The sequence below is a fragment of the Heloderma suspectum genome, chromosome 2 (assembly GCF_057233095.1).
Source record: "Heloderma suspectum isolate Gila_16-S chromosome 2, 16-S_ref, whole genome shotgun sequence".
Classification (NCBI taxonomy): Eukaryota; Metazoa; Chordata; class Lepidosauria; order Squamata; family Helodermatidae; genus Heloderma; species Heloderma suspectum.
In genome coordinates, this window is record NC_139459.1 from 362,342,546 (window position 1) to 362,360,308 (window position 17,763).

Consider the following 17,763-nt stretch of genomic DNA (forward strand, 5'->3'; position numbering starts at 1 on the left):
ATGGTAGCTGGGAATGGGGACATGTCTGGGAACATGTTGGGTTGTGGTCCAACAGCATGTAAGGACCCACATTTGGGAAAGACTGGGCTACCAGGACAAAGAAACAATAATGGCTGTTCTCCTATTTTAAAAAATATATATATAAAGCCAGCATTTGTTTGAATTTTTCTCCAGCACTAAGCAGAACACACAGGTCTCTTGTGCACGACACAGCAGAAATAAAGAGAAATATGGTTGTCCACCTATTTTAATCCCCCAAATATGTAATTTTTGTGATCCACTCAGAGTTTCAGCTAGTATATGGTATAGAAATGTAATAAATAAAAAACAAAATCATGTCAGTTCTAGCAATGGCTACTCAGCTGAAAAATGTACTCCGCACATACCCAGAAGCATTCTATTTTTACTTCAAGGGCTGAACCGTTGTATTGAAAATGGATTCTGGGAGTCTGCATTCGTCCAAATTAAGTCTTGGAGACACCTCAGATATGCCTTGTCTGCTCTCCCAGCAGTGGCCATACATGCCCTCTTGTGAAAAATAGGCTCCCCTCTCTAAAACTGTGAAACAAATGTAATAAAAAGAAGAATGCTCCTCTCCCAAATGTCATGACTTCATTTTGAGGAAAAAAGAAAGAGGTCTCAAAATGGTACTAGAAAATATTGGTAATTTTAATAAAATTAAAGGCAAAAATTTTGGCCCTATGAATTCTTCTAATTTCATAAAATAGTCGATTGTGCAACATGACTCAGTGGAAACCTCTCTCGGGCCCACAAGAATTCAAGGTTGTTGTGTTCTTACTCTAGTTACACTTCCTACACACCCTATTTCCTAGCAGAATTACTTTTTCTGCAGAGAAACGGGATGCATGGGGACACCTCCCTTTGCACTGTCTCTCTGCAGAATCATACTCACAACATCCCAACAACAGTTGTTTGGTGAGCCATCAGAAACTACCCACAAGATTTGTTTCCCAGCAGAATCGCTAGGATTTTTCTGGTGGTGGTGGAGGGGTGCAACCCTCCCCCAAAGTTGTCCACCTGTTCTGGTAGGTAGGGCAACACTACTAAAATTGCAGCACTATGAGAATAACCCAACAGATTGAATTCCCATGCTCCTGAGGTTTCCACTGACACATTTGGGGCAACTGACTGTTTTATTAAAGTTCCTGTTTTTCTCCAGTACTATTCTGAAGCCTGCCTCTTTTCCTTGCCCTCTTTTCTCAGGGACAAGCTAGACATTACACTAAGTAAAAATAAATATATGGGTCCAGTATGCTTTTAAATCTAGGCAGACACATAAAGACAGAGAAACCTTTAATACAAGTACACCTTTAATTTACAGCTCAAAAACATGTTCCTATACAATATACAAACAGGGAAACAAGAGATTCTCTTTAAAAATAACCACTGCTACCAGATATCAATCACAATGTTCCCATCTCTACAGAAAGATCCCAGACTTTGGCAAGTTTCACCCTCACCCCAAATCGAATTTCAGATTTGGCTTACCAGGTAGGATGGTCTTGTTGCTATATACATGGTAAGCCAAACTGGGGGAAAAAATCATTGGGGCATTACCAGGGAATTGTTTAAGAGAGGACCATGTTGTCCCGCAAAGCAGCATTTTGGCCCCATGGTCTCCAGAAAGAGAGGTCCATACTCGCAGTCTAAAGCCATTTGTGGGCCATGTGAATGTACCTCCCAATTCAGTTGCAAATTTCCATCCCCATTTAACTTCCTCCTGCAGTATGTAGCTGGTAGCCAGAAGTGACATATTTTTGCATTAAGCTCCAGCAACATTAGGCAACCTTAGGGAGTGAGTGTCAGGTGGCCTCCTCCCCTCAGCCAAAAGAAGGGGACGAGGGGCTCTCCAGAGAATGAAACATCTGAGAAGGCATAGATTCGGTGTCTACTTTCAGCATCGTAAAAAGCCACTTGTTGCCCTGGATAGTTCAGAGTCACTAGGATCCTCTTGGGCTCCCTACTTAGGGGAATACGAGGGCAGCAAAGACCCGCGTACTGCCCTCCATTCTTTTTCATAGCCCAGACGCCTTTCTTGGGACTAATCTTCTGAAAGCCCTTTCTTGCCACAGACTTTTTGGCCACCCCCAGAGCCCAGCATTCTGTATCTCCCACAGTGACTTCCCAGCTATGTCTGCCTGCTGTAAATTCTTCGCATCCCAGCACAACAGTGCAGCAGTCAAATCTCTCTGCATTGTCAGGCAAATCTTGATATTGATCTCCCCGTTGCACACTCCGATGATCTTCAGACACAATGAGACAGGGATGAGCAGTGTCTGGATCCAGTGTGACATTTGCTGTTGGAAAGCGGCATGGAGATGGGGAAAGGGAAGACAAGCAGATTAGATGGGATAATGTTTTATATAATGAGCTTAGAAATATCCCAGGAATTACTCTCCCCCTAAAGCCAATAGGATTTCTATGTAAATTTGGGACTGGGGTGCTCCCTTCTTCCTTCAACTTTCCCTACATTTGAACAAGGAGAATTCTGGTGCAGGTTAGTGAATTTATTCTAGTGAAGGACAGAACACACACTTTCCTGCTAAGTGTCATTCAGGATTCAGTTATTTCTTTAAAATATTTCAATCCCACTGTTCCTGTGATACTAGGAAGATTAGAGAGGCAAAAGCAAAGACCACCCATAAAAAGAATGTTTGTGCTTTACAGTTGAGAAAGAAGGGATGCCAGAGAGAAGAAAATAGCATTTATGCTCCCTTGACATTCCTTGTGAGATTGGCCATGTATGACTCCCATGGGACATCTGGGTGCTTCCATTCAGGTGAGCAGGCACCAGGCACCTTCGGTGTGTAGGCTTTTTATTTATTACATTTATATCCCACCTTTTATCCTCTTTGAGGAACCCAAGGTGGCATATATAATCCTCCTCCTCTCCATTTTATCCTCACAACAACCCTGTGAGGTAGGTTGGGCTGAGAGTCTGTGACTGGCCCAAAGTCACCCAGTGAGCTCCCATGGCCAAGTGGGGACTAGAACCCAGATATCCTGGCTCCCAGTCCAACACTCTAGCCACTACACCACACTGGCTTGGGAATGGCATCAGTACAACAGACCTGTTGGCCAGTTCCAATTCAGCTGGTGGCCCTGACTGGCATCGATGTTTATTTCCAAAGAGGCATTGGTATGACTTTCTCACCCCTCACACTTTTACAGCACCAAAGCATATTGAGAATCTATATTAGCCAGAGTGATGGAACTACATCTTCACACAACATACCGTTTTTGGAACGGTGTTGGCCATAAGCTTAGGTGTTTTAAGAGAAACTAGACAAATTTAGGGAAGATGTGTCTTGCAGGAACTAGTAGCCATGAGAGCTCAACGGAACCTCCACCTACAGTGGCAGAATACCTCTGAGCAGCCTTGCACACAAGTAAACCCAGAGAAATGACTCGTCCAAGGACGTTCCTTATTAGTCAGCATGCCTGTGCATATCTAGGTAAGTGATTCGTTGACTAAAACAGGAGAACCGGTGTGGTGTAGTGCTTAGAACAGTGGTTAGTCTCTTGCCTGATGCAGTGTACCTCTGAACAGCAGATGCTCCATCATTGGGGGAAGGCTGTTGCCTTAATAACCTGCTTGTCAGCTTCCTGACAGCATCTGACTGGCCACTGTTGGAACAGGATTCTGGACTAAGGGTGCAACCCTACGTGCACTAAGATGGAAAGAAGCCCTACAACACCCAGCATGACTGGCTGGGGAATGCTGGGAGCTGTCAGACTTTTCCCCATCTAAACACACATAGGATTGCACCTTAAATGGACCTTTGGTCTGATCCAGCAGGGTCCTTCAGGGAGAAGGGTAGAACTTGGGAATATTGCCCAGACCAGATCAGTATCCAAGCCCAACCAACCAAGAGGTGTCAAACAATGATGAAGGCTCTGCTCTTTCAGCCTCGGTTGCATTATTTTGGTATTTGCCCACCAAAAGGAAGCTACACCAGGGTGGTGTAGGAGTTAAAATGTTGCGCTGGGACTCAAGAGATCCAGGTTCTAGTCTCTACCTAGACATGAAGCTCACTGGGTGACTTTGAGCCAGTCACCGACTCTCAGCCTAACCTACCTCACAGGGTTGTTGTGAGGATAAGATGGAGAGGAGGAGGAGGATCACGTACACCACCTTGGGCCTCCTTGGAGGAAAAGACAGAGTATATAAAGGGTAGTTCTCACCTCAAAGGCTCGTATTTAAAAGCAGGGATAGCAACTTTGGGAATTGGCAAGGAACTGCTCCCTGATTAACTTTCAGCTACCCACTGATGGTTGCACTAGACTGGGGGATGCCAAGGGAACCCAAGCAAACAGCTTTCTGACAAAATCCCATAGATATGATACTTCATCAGAACCTTCAACTTACCTTCCCGCAGTGGAAGGTCAGATTTCACAGTGTCTGTGTAAGGAAAGGCAAAGAGATTAAGCATCACACCATCAGGCATTTAACAACTTTTATAGAAAAGTTGTTAAAAGTTTTTCACAGAAAAAGAGCCAGTTCCGAGCTTCGACAATTGGGGAGGCGGGGAGTCTTCTGCTTGAGCACTTCAGAGTGTCATATATTCCCCTAAATCGATCCAGAAGGCATTGGCAGTCTCATTGCCTCTAGCAGTCCCTGAGCATGTATAGAAAGCACACTGGAAGCCAGGATGAGCTGGGAAAATGCTAAGAGAGATTCAAGGTGATATCTACACCCTACCCCTTTTGTTTTTGGCCCCGCCCACCAGAGGAATGCAGCCCCCAAGAGCTTCTCCAAAATGGAATTCAGCCCTCAGGCTGAAAGAGGTTCAACACCCCTGTTCTATGGAGCTGAGGGCTTCCAAGTGGCCTGCCATCCGGGTACTTGCTAGGACCAAACATGCATAACTTCAAATGGGGACACAGATTGTTTGGATTCCTGGCTCTGAGCTCGTAGGCAGGGCTCCAAGCTAGGAAATTGTGCTCCACACCCCTTCCCCTCATAGCTGGCATGGAGAACCATGCCGGCTACCTCTCCGTGCTTGCAAAACAGAGCACGGAAATGGGGGAAAGGAGGCGGTCCTTCAGGCAGAAAGGGGAGGAGACCAGGGTAGCAACCATATGAGAAATTCTATGGCCACCCAGCCCCCTTCCCTCCCCCTCCCCAAAGCCTCTGCAAGACGGGCCTTGCACCTCCTGCTCTGCATTGGATACTCGTAAGTCTCTGAGTTCAGAGGCCTACAAGTACCCAGGGCAGATCCGATAGTATTACACCATAAAAAATACCTTCTCTACTGGCACTCAAGTTCTCTATTTTCCTGGCCCTGCTAACATTACAAAGGACCTTGAGCCTTTCCACATCCACGGCTGGACAGCCAGAACAAGATTTTGGCAGCCATTCTTCCTCACCTTTGAATTGCTTCATCACACCTCCCAGAAACAAGGTTACATCAGAGAGATCCCAGATCTTCCACTCCAGGTCAGGAGGGATAATTTCAGGAGTCTCAAACCTCTCTCGCTCCTCACACCTAGAGAGAAGAAAAAAATATGAACTCCCAAACTGTCCAACACAGAATTCAAGAGTGGGACAAAAAGATGTGTGTGTATTTGAGGGGGGATGGTGGGGAGAAGACCACAAAAGCCTAGAGCAACCTTCTTCAACCTGTGCCCTCCACAACAGAACATCTGGAGAGCACCAGATTGGGGAAAGCTGGTCTAGAGAAACAGGCTGGCACAGAATGGCTTTGACCTACTAATTCAGCTTTCCTGCTGCCCTCCAGACATGTTGGACTAGAACTCCAGCCAACATCATCCTACAGGAAAAGTAGGTGGGAAGTGTTCCACCTCCAAGAGCCAGTGTGGTGTAGAGTGTTAGACCATGAGTCGGCAGATCCGGGTTCTAGTCCCCACTCGGCCATGGAAGCTCACTGGGTGAATTTGGGCCAGTCACAGACTCTCAGCCCAACCCACCTCACAGGGTTGTTGTTGTGAGGATAAAGTGGAGAGGATTATGTATGCCGCCTTGGGTTCCTTAATATGGAAAAAAAGGCGGGATATAAATGCAATCAATCAATCAATGCTGTTGTGCAGCAAACGTGCTCACAGCCCCAACACCAGACAGCAACTGAAGAAGCCTCCCCCTCGCTCAGGCGACGGAAGTGGGGTGTCATCAGATGCTAGGTGCTGTGGCATCAGCTGAAAGCCTTCCCTTCCTTGTCTCCCTTTCCTGCAGGAGAGAGAGGTGGGGAGAGCAGTGGTTTCAGCACTGAGCATTGACTGAAAGCCAGGTCACTGGTCATGCTCATGCAGGGGTGGCAGGTCATGCCGAGAGGAAGACCTGCGCCTTCTTTTAGAGCCAGGTCTCAGCCGAGCCCCTCACACTCCCAGCCTACCACTGTGGGGCAGGTGGCTGGAAGAGCCTGAGATGCCGTTGTGAGCGGGGCGGGTCCTGCTGCTGCTGCAGCAGCTACTCTCCCCAAAGCTCCAGGCAGGAGGCAGGAAGAACGGCGAATGCCCCCCTCCCCTGGCCTGAGAGGCCACCTGGGCAAGGCAGCCTCCCCTGGCAAAGGGTTAATTTACCCTCTCTTGCAGCCAGCCTCCTCTCACTTCAAGAGGGAGAGATGGTCGTCGCCATCCGCTCGCACGTGGGCCAGGCTACGTTGCTTGCTGGAGACGCTGATCGTGATCATCAATCCTGTGCCCCTGCAAGCCCAGCCAGAGCAGCAGCGGCAACCCAGCGTCAGCTCAGTCAATTTGTTGGGGCCTGGGGTGGGGGTGGGGTGCAAATGAGAAGCAAGATGATGTCTTGTTCAGCTATTGAATTATTAATATTCATTGTAAGGGTTGGTTTGTGCCAGTTTTTAGGATTTATCACACAGTCCTATGCGTGTGTACTCAGAAGTCAGTCCCACTATGTTCAGTTGCCAACCGGGCTTTCTCCCAGGTAAGTGTGCATAGGACTGCATCCTTAGCTGCCTTCCCAAGATCTCTGCAAATTTAATTCAAAATAAACACCCATCGGATTGCACTGGTAATTCTTGAACATTAATTTCTACAGTAAGCGGAATTGCCAAATGCAACCTGCTCTGTCAGCTACCATTTTGGGTACCAGGCTGGCAGGAACATGGGCAAACAAACCCCAGTGGAGGGAAGGGAAACAGAAAAAAAATCAGTTGCTGGGAGGGGAGAAAGAAGGGGTGCGGGTGTGTATGTGTGTTTCAATCGAGCTGGGTGTTTGTGTTTGAGTGAGTGGGTGAAAAAGATTAACCCCCAGCAAAACCTAAAATGTTTGTGTTTGAGTGAGTGAGTGGGTGAAAAAGATTAACCCCCAGCATTTTTTTCTCAGACATCCAATTGAAAGACCACTGCCTTACTCTCAGCTGCACTGTTTTTGGATCCCAGTTGAAGGCAGTATATCTTCCAAGGTTGTACAATCTTAGGAGGGAGTGTGGTTGTGAGGGGGCGTGGCTGTGACTGGCACAAAGGGAACCTGCATTTCTGAATTTGCCCCTACACTACAGTGCTCATGCCCACCAGGACACCTCATGCTTGCCACAGCAAGTGTAACTGTTGAAGCCTGATGATGAGGCAGAGAAGAGAAAAGGGGCTTCATAGGGGAAGGCGGTCTAGTGTCATAACACTGTTTCAGAAGAATGAGCTGGAAACTCGGAAGCTAAGCAGGGTCAGCCCTGGTTAGTACTTGGATGGGAGACCGCCTGGGAATCAGGCTTCCTGCACTGAGCAGCAGGTTGGACTCGATGGTTTTCTGGGCCCCTTCCAACCCTATGATTCTATGAAAAGAGCCAGAGCCTAGAGAAAAAAGACAGGAAGGCAGCAAGGGTACACAATGCTTTAAAAGGAAGAGGCACCCATTTGTATGGAATGCACAATGGAACAGTAAGTCAGCCAATGCAAAGAGCAGCAAATATGAAATATCATAATGAGAAGGGGGATGGCGACCCATGCAGCAGAATAAAGAGATCAAAGCCTCAAGGCAAGAAACGACAGAACAGGGGAAAGGTAAACTGAAATATTCAGTGAGTGAAGTAAAGAAATCCTGAAGAAGAGTTTTGGCACTATCTGGAGGGAGGAACCAATTTCTAAGGTGTGCAGCAACCAACAAGATTTAAGAGTAAAATTCATCTGAGTAAAAAAAAGATAAAGATGAACTGAAAACAGCACAAGAAATACGCAAAGAGGAGAGACGATCACCACTAGTCAAAGAAAGAAGGGTATATTTTAGACAGAATAGAAATCCTGTCTTAGATATATAACGATTCAGAGGATTAGCCAACAATGATGTGGAAATAGAAAGAAGAAAAACAGAGAGGAACAGAATGGCCTTAGGAGTAAAAGGAGGAATAGGAAGGTATAAAGTTTTGTAACAGAGGGGAGTTGCCCCTGCGGAAACACTTGTATTTGGAGTGGGAACTGGGAGCGGGGGTCAACTTCGAAAGGGCGACTCTCTATTCATCTGTGAAAAGCTGAAGGTCACAGAGACCTACCCTCCCCGCGCATCATCCCCACCCCCGTGTACCAAGCAGCACCATGTGCTTCACCTGCTCTACATAGAATAGAATCATAGAATCATAGAATAGTAGGGTTGGAAGGGGCCTACAAAGCCATCGAGTCCAACCCCCTGCTCAATGCAGGAATCAGAGCATCCCTGACAAATGGCTGTCCAGCCTCGTCTTGAAGGCCTCCAGTGTGGGAGAGCCCACCACCTCCCCAGGTAATTGGTTCCATTGCCGTATTGCTCTGACACTCAGGAAGTTTTTCCTGATGTTCAGTCGGAATCTGGCTTCCTGTAACTTGAGCCCATTATTCCGTGTCCTGCACTCTGGGATGATCAAGAAGAGATCCTGGCCTTCTTCTCTGTGACAACCTTTCAAGTACTTGAAGAGTGCTATCATATCTCCCCTCAGTCTTCTCTTCTCAAGGCTTCTCAAGGCTAAACATGCCCAGTTCTTTCAGTCTCTCTTCATAGGGCTTTGTTTCCAGTCCCCTGAAACATGTCATTCCCAGCATCATGATGCGTAAAGGGAAATGTGTGGGACCCACTTACCTCTGCAAAGTGTTTCTTACATCCTACAGGGAAAAAGAGAGGGGAAAGTCACTATGAAATCCATGCTGTAAAGACTGAGGTAGTTTCACCTCAGAAGATAGTGTAACCTCTAAAAAGAAGCCGGGTGCCCAAAATGACAAAGGTCCCTGCCCTGAAAAAGTACAAAAGAGGAGCCCTGCTGAGTCATTCCAGGGGTCTGGCTACTCGAGCATCCTCTTGGCAACAGGGCCAGCCCTAGACATTTTGCTCCCTGAGATGGCGCAGCAAATGACACCTGTCCCACATGGGTCAAGGTGCATAATACAGTCAGGTTATTTCATTTTCTGCCTTAGACGTAGAAAATCCCACAAGCACCCCTCAACTTTTCTGGCAGTAAATATATGACAATTAGTAAAGTAACAATTTGGTGCCCCTCCCTGACATCCATAATCAGCTGCATACGGCAGCTGCCTCACTCTGCCTACTGGTAGGGCCGGCCCTGGTTGGCCAGGGTGGGCTCTGGGAACCCAAGGAGCAGCACTCCAAGGAAGCACCATTTAATCTAAAGCCACTAGGAGAGAAATCACTTGCAAATATCTGAGAACGTCAGATTCCATCAACATTAAATAGGAATCTCTTCTCCCTGTCAAGCCGAATACGCTCTCCTCTTGGACACTCAGGCACATAACACAGCTGGCTTACCAGCTCCATAAACGACAACTTCACATTTTGTACAGATGAAGGTTTGGAGCCAGCCTTGCCCTGGAAAGGAGCCTGGGCTGTTCCTGCCACCATCTTACCTGCAGGAGTTCTCTTGCAGGCTGCCGACGCTTCTCCTCCAACTCCCGGATGATTTTTCTACTAGAGGAGAGCGCCTTGCAGAATTTGGCCAGGAGCACATCTGTCTTTCCTCCAACCTCAAACTCCAGGTCTTTCATCTGGCACATGAGGTGTCCCTCTTCTTCCTCCACAAAGGAGCATAGCTCTTTGAATCCATTATCTTGCTTTCGCTTCTGCAGTCTTATTTCTTTCTGTGACAAGCAGTTGGAAAGAGAAGAAAAAGAGGGCCATGTTAGAAACATGGCCAGATTTGGGGGCATCAAAAGGGAGGCCATGAGAATTCCCTCGGAAGGGCACTTCTGCAGTTTATTTTTATTTATTTATTTATTTATTTATTTATTTATTTCTATACCGCCCAATAGCCGAAGCTCTCTGGTTTCAATTGAGGTTCGATGGGGGAAGTTTCCGAAGACCCTTAGAACAGCATTTGACTTAGCAATATTAAGGGATGTCAGGCCAGTGGAGGCTGGTGGCTCCAATGTCAGTGGGCTGTGAATCCATTTTGAGTTTCAGTCAGAACTCTAAAGGAGCTGTCCATGGTGCACATCTTGGATAGCTCTGTTAGAGTTCTGACTGGTTCTGACTGACGCCCAGAGCAGTTCATTGCCCCACTGACATCGGAGCCACTGGCCTCCATTGCATCAGGCCTGAAAAGCCAAGCTACGTCATAACTTTAGACTCTTAATTTTCATTTTTTTAAAATACTGGTTGCAGTACTTCTTCACTTCCCAGTAAGAGTGATAATTACCAGGAGGGTTCCCATTCTCTTTTTTGCGTCCGCTTCCTCTGCCAGAATACTTTCCTTTTCATTCCACAGAATCTCGAACTGGCCGTCGATCTGATCCTGAAAAGAAAGGAAAAGGTTTCTATTTGGATACTAGTAACTGGTTTACTGTACGTATGCATCAAAATTGTCACTTTAAAATAGAGGGGGTGTGGCTGGATAATATGCTAACCAGTCTTTCCGGCCACAATTCCCCAAATGTTGTTGGATTACAATACCCATCACCTCAAGCACTTGCCATACTGGTGGATATGATGGGATTTGTAATCAAACACATCCATAGACTCAAATTCAGGAAAACCCTGGTTAGAACATTAGACTAGATACTAGGCAATTCAGGTTCACTTCCCCACTCAACCATGGAGCACATTGGGTAACTTTGTTCCAGTCACTGTCGCTCAGGCTAACCCGCCTCACAAGGACTTTGTGAGGATAAAAGGGGGAGAATTATGTACGCTGCCCTCCTTGGAGGAAAGGTAGGATAAAAATAGAGTAAAAAATAATGAACGCGAGTCTCCCAAGTCTGAGATTTTGTCCCAAAGTAGCATAAAGCTACACTGAATACATGATTAAGTCCAGTTGGAATCTGGGTTTCACATTCACTGAGATAACAAAAGGCCCTACCCAATATAGTACTCAAACTGTATTTCAGATTAACTGTTTCTGGAGATGACTCGTCCATTGGAACAGGCAAGCCCTTCTCCTTCCATTTATTTATTTAAAATTAGTTTTCTGCAACTGTTAAAGGCATAAAAACCTTCCCCATGAACATTGTTTAAGGATTTCTTTCTACCATAGCTGGATCTGAGGCCAGGGACAGTTCCTCCTCCCCAACGCCTATGGCTCACTTTCCCCACCTCTCTCCTGCCCTGGCAACTCTAAAAACACACCCAGGTTGTTCCCCATCCCATAAGAGAGCATGTTCCTTCACAAAACAATCAGTTCAATGAACAATGATTAACTGGCAAATCCTCTTGAGCTCGAACTGCAAGCCCTGCTTCACCAGTCTTTGAGAACTCTTAAAAGGGTCAACAAATACAGGGTTTAGGAGTGATCTGGGAGAAATGATATACTTCCAAAAGGGGAGATTTCTAGACATGGGGTGGAAAGGAAAGATACGTCTTGTAGGTTGTTCAATAGTTATAAACAGTCCCACATCTCAGGACTGCTGGAATTGTCCAGACTCTGGTTGAGGATTGCATAGCTAGAGAGTCAGTGAACACCCAAGGACACCGTTCGCACAAAATTAACCCATGATTTGCTGCAGTGCATGCTTAGCAGGTTCTGTGGCCATTTTGAATATTCATTTCATTTCATTTATTATATTTCTATACTGCCCCAGAGCCAAAACTCTCTGGATAGTTCACAAAAATTAAAAACCATTAAAATACATTATATAAAGTATAACAAAATTCATGTAAAGACATAAAACAGATAGCATGCACAACAACAACATATATCTAAAACAATTTAAAACAATCAGCCAGAGACAATTCAGGACCTGATTTAAAAAACAAACTTGTTATATGCTGCCAAAAGGCACCAATCAGACCTATCGTAAGTTATTATGTGATGTACAAACCCAAACGCTATAGGTTAATGATAGCTTAAACACCACAGTTAACCTAACTCCTAATTATATATTACACAACAGCAAACATCTTACCAGTTCGGACATTTTTTCTACCAAGCGTACAAAGCACAGCTTAATTCCATATATGTCTGCTCTGAAGTAGACACTGGGGTCATGTAGACACTCCTCCCACTGTGGGAGGAGCTTGCCTCATCCCATATTAAACTCTGGTTTGTATAGGTGCTTTAGATCAGCCTCCGAAAACCTGCAACCCTCCAGATGCGTGGAACTGCATATCCCATCACCCCTGTCACAATTAAAATTTCAATATCCTGCACTTTTAACACGCTATTGAAACTCGAAATGCCTTAATATCACTCTTACCTGCTGGCGACAAGAGAAATGTGTTGGGTTACAATTCTCATCATCCCCAGCTAGCACCCCTTTGACTGTGTAGGCTGAGGATGATGGGGTTAGTAGCCCAACACATCTGGGGGGCACTTGGTTAAGGGAAGCTGACCTAAGGCACCTATACACACCAGGACTGAGTATGAGATGCTGAAACATGCCAAACCTCAGTCCCCTCAAACTAATGATTCTGCCCAAGGACACGTAAAGGACCATTAGATGAGACGGCTCCTGAGTGTGTGCAGAGTCCATTCCCACAAAAGTGCATAAAGAAAACTATCTCTTGTACTTGGGGTAAGGGATGATGGCTTCCTAGGAGGGAAGAGGATTCTGGGCAGCCTTGAACCCTGGCAGCGGAGGCTTTCCCGAATATGCACTGGGGATTCCCATCAGTAGCTCCCTCTTACCATGTACTCTTGGGCAGCTTCCTCCACAGGGACCACACGGTGGCCTGCGTGCTCCTGGGAACTGTCACACTCCACACAGAGGGGGGCGTGATCGTCCTTGCAGAAGAGCTCCAGGGGCTGCTCGTGCTTCTCGCATTCGGCCGCCCAGGCCAGTCTCTCCCTCTCTGCAGACTCTTCCCAATCGCTGACTATTTCGACAAGGTTGGAGAGAGAATAGCTGGGATGGAAGATGCTTTCGACCTGCAGCCTGCACTGGGGACATGTGTCAGACTCCCCCCAGCATCTGCGGATGCAGGCTTCGCAGAAGCTGTGCCCGCACTGTAGAGTCACTGGATCACTGAAGTAACTGAGGCAGACGGGGCAAGTCACTTCAAGCCGGGCCCTCTTCCTGCGGTTCTCCGCGTCCATGGCTTCACTCGCTCAGCCAGGGGCGAATTTCCTTGTTCAGAAGCAACTGCAACCTTGGATAGACATGTCAGAGTTATGTTCACAATGAACTTTAATTTGAAGCAGGGCATGTAAAAAGACAGTGCCTACTAACCAAGATAATCACAGGGCAAGGAACAGCACCCATCAGTCTACAACTCCTCTTTAAAATGGGCAGGAATGGCATATATTGCTCTATCTGCTTTAATAGGGACAGAAAAAGCCCCCTGTCCCAAAAATGGGTGGAGGGGAGGGGAGCAAAATCTACCCCACACCATGGACCATTGCAGCAACAGGGACTCAGCAGAGGTGGCCTCCAACCCATGCCCCAGCCATTTTCCACCAGGGGCACTTTCCCATATCCTATTAAAGCCAATTGGCAATTTGCCCATTGGCTTTAATAGAGGGAAAAGCCCCCCTGCTGAAAAATGGCTAGAGGAGCTGGGTGAAGGTCACCCCTTGCCAAGAACCTGTTGCCCCAGGGGTCTTTTGTATGTGTGGGGGGTGGACTTCACCCCCCCCTTATTTGGTTTATATCAAATGAAGCAAATGATATAAATGCTTTATATCAAATGAAACAAATGATTTGCTTTATATTAGCAGGGCTTTTTCCTCCCTATTAAAGCCCGTGGATGAATCGTTCCATGGGTTTTAAAGTGAGGGGTGGGAGAAAGAAAGAAAGAGGGAAAGAGAGAACGGGGGGGGGGTAGAACAGGAGAGAAAGAGAGAGAAGTCAGAAATAGTAGGACACACAAACACAAATCAGGAGGAGGGGGCACTGCCAATATTTTTGTGATTGGCCTTCCACCCTCCTACGGCAGCTGATTTGTGGAAGTGCCCAGGACACTTTTTCAGAATGTCAAATGGCCCACTGGTTCATTGAAGGCTGGAGACCCCTACATGAATCAGTGTTGGAGAGGTTAGGAAGTGGGTAAAAGTCGGATCCACAAAATCAAAAATTGATCCTCTGATTTCTTGGATCCTCCTGATGGGGGGGGTCCCCATAAAAATCATGAGGATCTATGCCTCAGATCCATGTTTTTGTGCTACGGCACTACAGTAACAGCTAGATCCATGGGGTTTCTGGTACAATCCCTGGCCACAGATACGATGAGTGATTTGATCATAATTTTTGTGGTATCCACTGCAAAAGTCATAAGGATTCATTACAATCCCTGCCTCAGATCCATTTTTGGGGAACCCTGGTGGCACCAAAAAGTGTGTGATTTGCAAGGTTAAATCTGTGGAGGCAAAGGTGATCTGTGACCGGGTGGTGCTTATAGGGGTATTCCCTGGAAGGAGGAGGAGGAGGAGGAGGAGAAATCAAGAGGTTCCGTTTTTGATTTCATGGATCCCCCTTTTACTTTCTTCCAGGAGGGTCATATCCAGTCAACAAGATTCCTTAACTTGCAGGGGCCGAGTGATCAGGACAGCACAACCCTCCCCCCACCCCCACCCACCCCGGTTGGGGGTTGCATATTCATGATGGCAGTGGCACAAGCCTACAGCTTCTTGGGGGTAAATTAACCCAGAGCCCATTGTCTGCCGAAGAAAAGATTATTCTAATTGTTCTAATTGCTCTAGCACAAACAACAGTTGGCCACTGGTCTTGAATATTCCAAATGATGGGATTAGTTCACATTCTGGGGAAACATTAGCCAAGCTCAGCTCTCATCAGAAGAGATCTCAAAGGAATGGGTCTTTCCACCCTGGAAAGGAAGGGTGGCGTCGGGGATACCACATTCCCTAGAACCAGGAAAGGCAGATCTCGTGATCTCAATAAACTACCCTGCCGCCGCCGCCGCCCATCAAGCAGGGTACCAGCTCAGCGGTGGATGGAGTACACGCTAGGGTGCATGGCAGGATCCGTCTCCTGGCCTCTTCAGGCGGGGCTGTAAAAGAGACCCTGGAAAATCGCTGAAAGTTAAACCAGGCAATACAGAGCTAGATGGACCCCTGGTCTGAACCCAGTACCAGAGAGCTACACAAATATGCTCATAGGACAATGGGCGATGGACAGAGCCTTTTTAAAAAGGACAGGCAAGCTGGGGATGGGGCGGGAGGGAATTTTAGGCAGCTCACACTCCCCCCCCCTTTTAAATCACCATCAGGATCAGCCTCATGTTTCTAAAATCCACTGCCTTTTGAAGAAGCTGGGAAGGAGAAATAGATGCTTCCCCCACGCCCCGCCTGGCGATGGAACATTTGAGAATTACCCTGCAACCCGTATAGCCTCTAAATACAGAGACGGAGATTCGTGCAAGGTTTTGGGCGGAGTTCCTTTGCCCCCGCCTCCCTAAAATCCCCTGTAGTTTAATAGCAATTCCTACGCAACGCGGAGCCTCCATTGCATATACAGGGTTTCCATTACACGCTCGGCTCGCCCCAAGCCCCTGTGGGTAAGGAAAGAGATCAGGCAAGACAGTCCGTGAAAGATCCGCTCCAGTGATAATTTGGCAAACGGTTGCAACAAATGGAGAGCAGGAGGAAAAGACAGGACCGCCGTAATACCGCCATCGCAAATTCACCCATCCACCCACACAGAACACATATAACCAGCCCACATACAACATGCAAGTAAAGGGATCTTGCAATGTTAGGCACACTTAAATCTAAATGCATTTCGACTCATAGGGTTGGAAGGGGCCTACAAGCCCATCGGGTCCAAGCCCCTGCTCGGTGCAGGAAGCCTGAGTCCCAGGCGGTCTCCCAACCAAGTACTAACCAGGGCTGACCCTGCTTAGCTTCTGAGGTCAGACCAGATGAGGCGCATCCAGCCCTGTCTAGGTCTTCTGAATACAAGCCACATCTTATAGCCTTCCCTAACCCGGTGCCCTCCAGATCTCAACTCCCAAGATTCCTGAGCATTGGCCATGCTGGCTGGAAGTCCAAATATCTGGCTGCAACAGGCTGAGGGAGGCTGCAGTACGGAGCTAGATGGACCCATGGTCTGAACCGCTGGAGGCTGGTGGCTCCAATTTCGGTGGGGCTGTGAATCCATTCTGGGTTTCAGTCAGAACCAGCCAGACCAATAAAGGAGTTATCCAAAGTACTGAACTCTGCCCCCAAAATGGGTTCCGCACCTTGGATAGCTCCTTTAGAGTTTTGGCTGGCTCTGACTGACACCCAGACAAGAATCACAGCCCCACCGAAATGGGAGCCACCAGCCTCCACTCGGAACTCAATACAAGAGAGTACATATGATACGGTCATAGGACAACGGGTGATGGAGACAAAAGAAAGGGACAGGAAAGCTGTGGGAAGGGATTTTAGACAGACAATGCTCCTTAAAAAAAAAAAATCACCACCAGGGTCAGCTTCCTAATTTCCTAAAATCCACCGCTCTTGTGAGGAAGTCTGGAAGCCCCCTGCCCTCTATGTATGGGTCTCCTATGCCTTAATAACAATTCCCAAGAAACACGGAACTTTCATTTCATATACAGGTTTTCCATAACACGCTCAACTCACTCCAAGCCCTGTGAATAAGGAAAGAGAACAGACAATGTGGTTTTGCCTTTGTTTTGTTTTTTTAGATACTCTCCAGAGATACGTGGCGACTGAGGGCAGGAGGAAAAGGACACAGTGAGAACTGCCGTAATCATAGAATAGAATCATAGGGTTGGAAGGAGCCTACATCGAGTCCAACCCCCCGCTCAATGCAGAAAGCCTGATTCCCAAATACTAACCAGGGCTGACCCTGCTTAGCTTCCGAGATCGGGCGCATCCAGCCCTCATGAAAGCAGAGGGGACTGCAATGCTCGGCACCCTCAGAATAAAGCTAAGCGGACTTCTGAGCACACGCGGAAGAAGATCGGGCCCCGAACTCGGTCCGATGCGTGGATTCATTTTACCTCTGAAGAAGCGGCGGCGGCGGCGGCAAAGTGCAGTAGCTGGGCTAAGCTGACGGAGCAGGCGAAGTGGCCCCTTTGCCCCCCCCCAGTTCCCGGTCACCAGCAAAGAGAGGCGAGGGCGGCAGCGGGCAACGAATTCGAAATCCCCGCCACCAAGAGCTGCAGCCACTCCGGCTCCTGGAAGAGACCCCTCCACGTGGCTCTGTTGATAAACCAGCGGGCCCTCCTTGTGAATGGCTGAGCCCGGTGGGCGGAGCAACCTGGCTGTGCGCCGCAGCCAATCAGCAGCTCCCGGAGCTCGCTCCCAAGCGGATTGCTCCGGCAGGCCTCGCTGCGGGGAATTAAGCTCATCTAATACGAAGCAACTAAAGATTAAAGAGGCATTTCGCGCATCGCCAGATTTCCGGTGTCTTTGTGAAATCACCGCTTGAGGGCTTGGGGTCTTCTGA

At 47.6% G+C, this 17,763-nt stretch overlaps 1 protein-coding gene across 1 annotated transcript; it reads right to left on the reverse strand.

Annotated features, from left to right (window-relative positions):
* Positions 1 to 1,317: 1,317 nt before the first annotated feature.
* On the reverse strand, positions 1,318 to 17,499 carry LOC146355672 (zinc finger protein RFP-like). Its single transcript, XM_084831021.1, has 8 exons — positions 17,315 to 17,499; positions 13,038 to 13,498; positions 10,614 to 10,709; positions 9,826 to 10,056; positions 9,047 to 9,069; positions 5,392 to 5,510; positions 4,391 to 4,423; positions 1,318 to 2,318 (listed from the first exon to the last, which is right to left on the reverse strand). Exons 2-8 carry the CDS (start codon positions 13,443 to 13,445, stop codon positions 1,810 to 1,812), a joined length of 1,419 nt encoding a protein of 472 aa, XP_084687147.1. The 5' UTR covers positions 13,446 to 13,498; positions 17,315 to 17,499; the 3' UTR covers positions 1,318 to 1,809.
* Between the last annotated feature and the right edge of the window lie 264 nt (positions 17,500 to 17,763).